Source organism: Helianthus annuus, chromosome 7 (assembly GCF_002127325.2).
Source record: "Helianthus annuus cultivar XRQ/B chromosome 7, HanXRQr2.0-SUNRISE, whole genome shotgun sequence".
NCBI classification, from domain to species: domain Eukaryota; kingdom Viridiplantae; phylum Streptophyta; class Magnoliopsida; order Asterales; family Asteraceae; genus Helianthus; species Helianthus annuus.
In genome coordinates, this window is record NC_035439.2 from 126,751,708 (window position 1) to 126,761,498 (window position 9,791).

Consider the following 9,791-nt stretch of genomic DNA (forward strand, 5'->3'; position numbering starts at 1 on the left):
AATCAAGGGATTGGTTATGTGGACAACGGAAACTCTAAAATAAACAAATCAGCTAACTAGGTTAGTCAACTCAGTTAACCCAGTTAGTTATTTTCTATAAGAAGTTAAAAAGTTAAATAGGTTAGTTGGTTAGTTAAATTTGTATGGCCATAAGTTTGAGTAGGTTTACGCTTGTCTTTATCACACACGCTTATAGGTATTCGGCTTAGTTTTCTAGTGGACTTGGGTTAGGCCATGTGGGCCGATTTATATGTGGATCCTATATAATGTTATGTGTAGTTCATTATTGGGGTTAAGCATCAGAGTGGTTGTTGGTCGTGTGTGATTTGCTTTAGAATGATTTTGTACCAGACAAGCTTCAAGCTCGTGTGCAATCATAAAATACGATCATTCTTCTTGTTTCTCGTGTTCACTTTCAATTGTTTTCCGCACTTTTGATTGTGTTGGTGGTATTTACTGGAGACCTCTAGACTTACAAAATCTATAAAAGAAAGACATTAACTAGGTTTATTATTTTAGTTTAATTAATTTAGCAGATCTTGTAAACATGAGGGTTGTATGGTATATTGTCGAAACATAAAGTGAATCAAGAATAGAAAAGGGTGGAGTCGGGATTCGAACCCGGGTGTCCACCCGGGTAAACCTTAACAATGAACAATCAAACCACGACAACACTTTGTCTTTTCTGATAACCACCCGAATCGCTATATTTTTAACCTTACCCGACGATTCATTTTCTCCCATGCTCAAACAGAAAACCGAACATGATGAGTTCTTTTTCTTGCACAACCTGCTCGAAACCCATGATCTTAATTGATGTTTAAGTTTCATTTTAGTTCTTTTAGGACTTATTAACCGATTGAATTTAGACTAACCATAATCACCATTAATGACATCTTGAACATGTTTAGGTTTTTGTTCAAATCATAAAATTTGTTAATGAAACTAATACCATTCGATTTTACTGACTATTCCACACAAAACCCCGTTGGCTATATCAATTAACATAGATCGTACAACACAAATTCAGGCGAAGAATGAATTAGGGCTCGTAACTTGTTCAGATGATATCCCCTTCAATTCCTATCCAAATTAGGAAATTCAAAAGCCCAATCTCGTTATTTTTTTCAAGCTTTACAAAATCCCTCTATCCATTTATGTGATAGAGGGCATAATCTATAGAAATTTTGTTTCTTCATTTCAATGGTTTTTAAGTTCTTGAAATTGGGGCTTTTAATTCTAGGAGCATGTTTTTTTTTTTTGTGAAATTGACTTTAGGATAGTGATTAGAATTATGTTAGAATAGTTAGTGAATTTTTGGAATTCGAAAGGAATTATTATGGATTTTTTAGCATTATTATACATATCAATACAATCTGATCATGAACAGTGATTTAGTGATTCACAGTTATTATTTTATTGATTCATAGTTAGGCTTTTAGTGGGGTTTTAATGGGCTTTTAATGGGCTCTCTTATTATACATATTAACATAAACTTCAGATCTTATTTTTTAAACTATTAGGTTACGTATTTCTTACCTTTTGTTGTTCTCTTCCAATGGCTGTCGCGTGTACTGTTTACACATATTTCTTTAAATTTTCAATTACCTTCATCACTTACAGTGGCTTCCAAATAATCGAACCTTCCCTGGTACCCAGAATGAAGCTTGGCGTCTGAAGTCTTCTATCCTCACGATTGCTTCTACAAATTTCCCCAATAAAGGTACAATTTAGTTTCTAAGTGTAGCAAGTGTATTTGAAGTTTTGAACTATGCTGAGTTTCTCTAGAGTTTTAATTTCCTAGGGTGACTTTTACTATTTTTGTTTGAATGTGGAGTACGCCTCTTTGCAGCTTCATTTTGGTGATTCTCTTTCTTGATTTAGTGTGCCTTTTTTTTCTGAGCACCAAGTGCTTGATGAAATTCTCCAATGAGAGTAAAGTTTCAAAAAATGATACTTACCTATAAAGCTTTACTGTTTCCGCATAATTTTTGGGGTCTTTTTTTATATTATATCTTAGTAGTAACAGTTATTCAGGAAAGTTCACATAGGTAAAGTGATAACAAAATAAGTTAAGAGTCGAAACTCAGTTTGTAATTAATATATCCGGTAACTATGATTTAACAGAAAATGACGGCCACATCTCAAATATTGATTTTGTTGTATTCGATTCAAGTGTTTGTGTTTATTATAGTTTAAAATTGGGATGTATGCTATTTTATCATCTGTATGTTGGTTTGGTTGAGATAAAAGCGCTCTTTTGTATGTTGATTCGCTCCATTGGTATACTACCTGATGTTTTTCTTCGTTTTATAGTCCAACCTTATTTCCGTTTTTAGCCAGCATTTGCAAAAGTATGGCTACACGTCCTTTGAATAGAAAATGAAAGGCTCTTGCACTTGAAAATACCAGCAAACAGTCTTCCTCGAAAGCACCTAATGAGTTTGGTGTGCAAACAGTTGCTCAGTCAGTAAGGAAATCAGCCATGCTAAGGGCTGCCGCTAATCAATGCTCCTTACAGTCTCTCACTTCTATCCAGCCTAATATGGAACAGTCTGAAGGTCCATCAACATCATCACTTTATTCACAATCGCCTGGCCCTTCATATGTTGATTTGGGATATTGTACAAGCGAATGCGAATACTGTGGCGCATTGTTTTGGTTTGAAGAGCGGCTGAAATCATCTCCTCTAAGACAAAGGCCAAGATATAACACGTGTTGCAAAGCAGGTGGTGTACGCATTCCTTTTCCAACTGAGCCACCGTCATGTATCAAAGAATTGTATTCTAGGTCGCAATTCATGTTAAACATACGTGCGTATAATTCAATGTTTTCCATGACATCGTTTGGTGCTAACGTCGATGATACGGTTAACCATTCTGTCGGCCTATACGTTTTAAGGTCGCTGGTCAAATTTCACATTGGATTGGATCTTTGTGCCCTTCAGAAGGCGAGAGACCTAGGTTCCTTCAAATATATGTCTATGATACACTACACGAAGTTGAAAATATACTTCACTTTTTTGATAGTGATGATGAACGTCGGTTGTCCTGATGTGCGTGTAGTGTAATATATTTTTTATGTATATTTTAAGCCCTTTTTACACTTTTAGCCAAGTTTTAAATTTATAAAACACGATATTTACTAACACTAAACACACATACGGGCAAGTGCACCCACCGTGGACGTAGTATAGTGTTGGTAAGATACCGAGGTCGTCCAAGGACACAAGAGCTTTTAGTACCGATTTATCCTCAACGTCTAATCAAATCAAAATGTTAGAACAGGTTTTTAAACTAAGAAAATAAAAACTAACTAAATGCTGAAAAATAAAATAAAAATAAAAACAGATAGACAAGATGAATCACTTGGATCCGACTCGTGTATTAGTATAACCTTTTATTATTTTCGCACTTTTGCACTTGTTTAAGAGACTATATTAGTTATTGTAGTAGGCCCCTCTTTTGAAGGCGACGTTACCCTCAACCCAGTAGTTTGAGTCAGCAAGGATACAATCCTAAAGGGTTGGATTATTGGAAGATAATGAATTAAGTTATTAATGCAAATTATGGTAGGCCCCGCTTTTGGCGGTGACGTTACCCTCGACTAAGTAGTCTGAGTCAGCAGGGATACAGTCCTAAATAGCCGGGTTATAGTATTAATAGTAGTTAACTTATGAGGGGGTCAAAGAGTTTGGATCCCCGCCATCAAATACCTATGGGCATTGAAGGAGATCCTACTAAATTTGACCCAGGTCCCTTGCAGGACCTCTAAACGCTGAATAAGGGCAAGACCCTTACCAAACCGTTCCCTTAACCCCCGACCAGGTAGCCAACATACCTCCATATAGACCGTGGAGATATGAATGGTGAAAATCTTTTATTTTATATAGACAGTAAAATAATGCCAAGACACCACGGACAAACGATAAGGAAAGATCACCTTCAACATAAGCAACTACTTATTAAAGTCATTAACACAAAACCAAATAAAAAGTGCAAAAGATTAAAAATAAAAAGTATTAAACTAAACACTTGTCTTCACCAAGTGATGTAAGAGACTTAGGCAAACATGGCCTTGATTGTCAAGAACTCTTACGATCAATCTTGGATCCCGAGACGACTCACACACTCTTTGATGGACAATGGATGATGGTGGTGGATGATGGTGTTGTGATGGTGGTGGGTGGTGGATGAAGTGTGAGAGAGGTGGTGTGCCAAGGGATGAGTTGCAATGAAACCAAGCACTCCTATTTATAGGCTGAACAGAAGGCTGGGCACGGCCCCGTGTCCGCTAGACATGCCTCCGTGCCTGTCTGACACTCTCTCTCTCTTCATTAATTGTAATTCGTAATTACAATTAATGCGCCTGTTGTACTTTCGCCACACCCCCGTGTCCGCTGGACACGGCCCCGTGGTGGGCAATAGAAGCTTCTATAGGTTTGTCTTTTCTGCTGCTTCTTGGGCATGGCCCCATGCTGGCTGAGCACGAGGCGTGTTCAGTCTTCTGCCTTTCTCTATTTCGCTTGGGAGGATGCTGTTGAGGGGTCGGGCAATCCACTTATGTTCCTTTTCTTGTATTTATGTTAGATTTAGCTGTCTTTTTGCTTCTTTTGTGAATTTGAGCTCATTTAATCCTGAAAATACAAAAGGAAGACAAAAACACTCTTTTTCCAATATTAGTACTTAAAAAGGGTTAGTTTTATGCCTCATTTGATGTAATTTATATGTTGCATTTTACACACATCAGTCCTCAGATGTTGTCTCACTTCTTACACGTACATTAACTGAAATCAATGGTTTTGTACGCCTTTTCAAGAGTGCTGCTGAGCTTTGCTCGCAACAAGTACCGGAGTTTGCAATTACTCTTTTTAACAAGGCTAGGAAAACAATTACGGCTTACCTATTGCGGGTACTCTTGGTGCTATCGTACGCAACAATGACCCTTTAGCAACTGACTTTGATATTATGATACATAGTAAAGAAGGTATACCAAAGCGTGTGAGCAAGTTGCATCCTTCGTATATGCCTCTTCAGTACCCGCTTCTTTTCCCTTATGCGGAACCAGGCTTGTCTCCAGAACTTCAATTGACTCTGGATTCTAGAGAAAAGGACCGAAACCTAACCATGAATATGTTTTATGCCTATCAAATCCGCGATCGTAAGGACACATACACGTTATTGTTAAAGGCAGGTCGTCTCTTTCAACAATATTTGGTCAACGCATATGTGTGCATAGAGCAATGTCGGCTTGTATATTTTCGTAACAATCAAAACAAATTCCGCTCTGAATTCTTACTTGGCATCCACGATGCCTTCTCGAAAGGTGATACCGAGGGTCGAGAGGTCGGAAAAAGAATAGTACTACCATTTTCTTTTACCAGCGGCCCTCGATATATGTACAAGCATTATCAAGATGCTCTTACAATTTGTAGGGTACATGGTAACCCATAGTATTTCATAACTTTCACCTGTAGCGTCAAATGGCCGGAAATCAAGTGTTACTTGAATAACACTGGTTGCGCAAATTCGCAAGATAGATCGGACATTATTGCTAGAGTGTTTCAAATGAAGGTTGAAGCTTTAGCTAAATTTTTGAAGACACATAAGACTTTTGGGAAGGTTGCAGCGGGTATATTCCTAAACTTTGCGTTATTATTAAATACGTACTTTCTTTTTTCCCTTAAGTACTAATATTGACAACCTCTCCTTCTTCTAGATCTATACACAATCGAATTTCAAAAAAAAGGCCTTCCACATTGTCATATGCTTCTTTGGGTTACGCCAGAATGCAAGATACAAAATGCAGAAGATGTTGATAACTTCATTAGCGCAGAAATTCCTAACCCGTCAACTGATCCGGTTTTGTATCGAATAGTAACTGAATCTATGATGCATGGACCTTGCGGTTTGCCAAGAATGAATGCTCCATGTATGATAGATGGTAAATGTTCTAAGTCGTTCCCAAAAGCTTATGAACGTGTTACCCGATTTGACGAGCAAGGTTACATTCATTATACAATGGATACGTCATTCCTTACAATAGAATTCTGTGTTTACGTTTTAAAGCTCACATTAACGTTGAATATTGTGGATGGAGTATGCTTATTAAGTATCTTTTCAAGTACATCTCCAAAGGTGCATATCGTGTACGTTATGCTGTCACAAAGTCTGCTGAATCTTCAACACGGTCTGAATCTTCAACACAATCTGAAACTAATGTTGTTGAAACTATTCACGAGATAAATAATTTTGTCGATGGAAGATTCATATGTCCTCAAGAGGCAACATGGAGAATTCTACAGTTCCCAATCCACCATAGAAATCCACCAGTGCAGTTGTTGGCCATACATCTCGAACACATGCAAAATGTTACCTTTGAAGACAATAAAAAATTGCAAAGCATACTAGGTAATCCTAGAACAAACAAGACAACTTTGACTGAATGGTTGAGAAACAATCAATCAGACCCTAGCGGCAGAGATCTCAGATACATTGACTATGTATCCAGATATAGGTGGGAACCTTCTGGAAAAGGGTGGATCCGAAGATTGTTGGCAACAAATCCAACGATTGGAAGATTAGCATATATTCATCCTACATGTGGTGAGCCCTACTATATGAGATTGTTGCTTGGACACCAAACAGGCTGCTGCTCCTTTGAAGATATCCAAACAGTTTCCGGTGTCATTTGTCCAACGTATCGTCTTGCTTGCGAAATGTTGGGTTTGATTGGAGATGATAGAGAATGGGCATCGACATTTATAGAAGCATCTAGCTGGGCTACATCTGCAGAGCTCAGGGCCCTGATTACTCACATGCTGCTATATTGTGAGATATTAAATCCATAGGCATTGTGGCAAGAACATTGGCAAACGATGAGTGACGACATAGCTCTCAATTTAAGGCAAGTTGCTGGGACATCATACATGCATTTTGGTGGTCCAAATTTGCAACAATACGTACTCTATGAGATAGAATTGCTTCTTAATTCAAACACAAGCTCCCGCTCGCTCGTAGATTTTGGTCTTCCAATGCCTCCTGTCACCATGGTCACAGCGCTTAGAAATTGGTTGCTTATGGAAGAAAAGTGCTATGATCTTGAGGCACTAGCTGCCCAAAATTTTACAATGTTACGTGGTCTAAATCTTCGGCAGCGAAAAATATATGACATGGTCCTTAAATCAGTAAATGATGACGTACAAGAAATTATATTTGTGTATGGCCATGGGGGTACAGGCAAAACGTATCTTTGGACGACCATTATTGCTGCACTTAGGTCGACTGGAAAGATTGTTTTAGCAGTAGCAGCATCTGGAATTGCCTCATTATTATTGCTATCAGGAAGAACAGCCCACTCTCGATTCAAAATCCCATTGGATTTAACTGATGACTCTTTATGCTACATAAAAAAACACACGCAACTTGCACAAGTACTCATGGAAAGATCCCTTATAATTTGGGACGAGGCGCCAATGAGCGATCGTCGGTGCTTCGAATCTTTAGATAAAAGTCTCGGAGATGTTCTTGGAAACCAAGATAAACCATTTGGTGGAAAAACAGTACTACTGGGAGGAGACTTCAGACAAATACTTCCGGTTAAACCAAAAGCTTCAAAAGCAGAAATCATAGCATCATCACTACCCAGGTCTTATTTCTGGGACAAATTCAGGGTTCACAGGCTCACGAAGAACATGCGCCTATCACAATCCAATGCAACTATCACTGAAAAAGTAGTTATAGCATCCTTCTCCAAATGGCTACTTGATGTTGGGGATAACAAGACAGGTGCAGTTGACAAAGAATCACTGTCAGACTCAAAATTCATTGATATACCTGCACAATATGTTATCCAATCCGGAGAGACGGACTATGAGAGTTAATAAGATTCATTTATGATGATGACCTGCTCAAATTTCCTACATCAGTTTCTTTGTCCAAAAGAGCCATAGTTTGCCTGAGAAATGACACTGCTGATGAAATAAACGACATGATACTTGAATCTTTCACCGGAGAATTTTTAACATATTTAAGTCTCGACTCGATGGTACCTCACTCCGAAAGTAGAGGTGACACAGATATTATGTACCCTCATGAGTATCTTAACTTATTGAACTTCAATGGCATTCCCCCACATTGCCTAAAACTTAAAGTGAATCCCCTCATAATTCTGCTTCGCAATATTAATCAAAAATCCGGTTTGTGTAATGGTACTAGATTGTTAATATCTCAATTGTTACCCAGAATTATCGACGCACGTGTAATTACAGGCACTGCTAAACTTTGTACACAATAGCAATGACTTGCCCTTCATCTTCACAAGAAGACAATTCCCAATAAAAACATGTTATGCAATGACCATAAATAAAAGCCAAGGCCAATCATTAAAAAAATTGTTGTTTACTTGCCACAAGTTGTTTTTAGTCATGGTCAACTATATGTTGCTCTATCAAGAGCAACATCCCCGACAGCTCTCAAAGTCCTTATAGAACCTCAACAAAATTACGAAGTGAACAAAACAAAAAAAACATTGTGTACTCGGAGCTGCTAGGTGAAATTACAGCTCACGAGGTTATTACCAGACTTCACAAACACATTTAAAGAATAATAACAACAATAACTATTATCAATACTCATTACAACTCCTAACTTAATCAAACGACCCTTTACTTAGATTACTTATCTAATAGCGTTAGTGCCTTCAATACTTTCATTGACACGCAACAACTACTAACATCCAATACATTGTATATAATAACAACAATGTTTTTGTTTAGCAGGACGACAATCATGACTGACTTCAGAATAGCATCAATCGTCCCCGGGGGCGATCCAGCACCAATAGAGGTCCGTGTAATAAGAAAGTGGAAACGAAGTAACGACCTCTACTACTTCATGATAGACAAATATGTATGTGCTTCCTTTACACACATTACTTACCCATTATCATCATTATAATAAAATAACCTATCGTACATGCAGGGAGATTGAATACAGGCAACCGTCCCTTGGTTAGACAACGATTGCTTTGAAAGGAAGATTAGTATATTTTCATGTTACTTGCTGGACGATTACATATGCAACGATGCACCTGCATCACTAAAAGTTAACACACATCCAGCCAGTATTTACATAGGAACAACAACAACAACAATAACCTTGATATGTGCCTCAGAAACATTCCCAATGTATTACTTTAACTTTTGTCCATATGCCGACTTGCATCTGCGGATTAACGAAAACCTCATAGACGAGAGGCTGAGTGTTCTCACAGGTATTGCATTTGTTATATTACTAGATCAAAGACTACTGAATGCATGCTCAATATAGCTATAACAACCAACCAATTTTCCATCCTAATTATTTTCATTCATGATCTTAGGTATCTAGCTGGTATATTAACTTCTTAACGCTTAATAAAATAGTCCACTCATCTAATCCTTTCTCTGTTAGTTATCTTATTTTAAAAAAAATATATATATATTTACTTCAAATCTGTAAAAATCTGTAAAAAAACTGTTAGTAATCTCAGTTTTCATTGCCAATTGTGTTTTATGTTTTCTTTCTCGATATTTTGGTATAAATTTTATTGAAAATAGAGATATTTAACATGGATTATTATATTAGAATCGTAAACGAGTGTCCGTACTCTACTACTTCCCTAAGAAAGTAAAACAATTTTATTTGAATAGTATCGTGACCACTATCCGTATTATCAGATGCAATACCGGTATTCATTATATACGCTTTTAACTCATTTAATTTTAATTTAATTTAATTTCTCTCTTACAT

The 9,791-nt window shown here is 37.4% G+C and overlaps 1 protein-coding gene across 1 annotated transcript; it reads left to right on the forward strand.

Annotated features, from left to right (window-relative positions):
• Positions 1-6,877: 6,877 nt before the first annotated feature.
• LOC110887865 lies at positions 6,878-7,882 on the forward strand. Its single transcript, XM_022135430.1, has one exon. The coding sequence runs from the start codon at positions 6,878-6,880 to the stop codon at positions 7,880-7,882; it is 1,005 nt and encodes a 334-aa protein (XP_021991122.1).
• Positions 7,883-9,791: the final 1,909 nt, after the last annotated feature.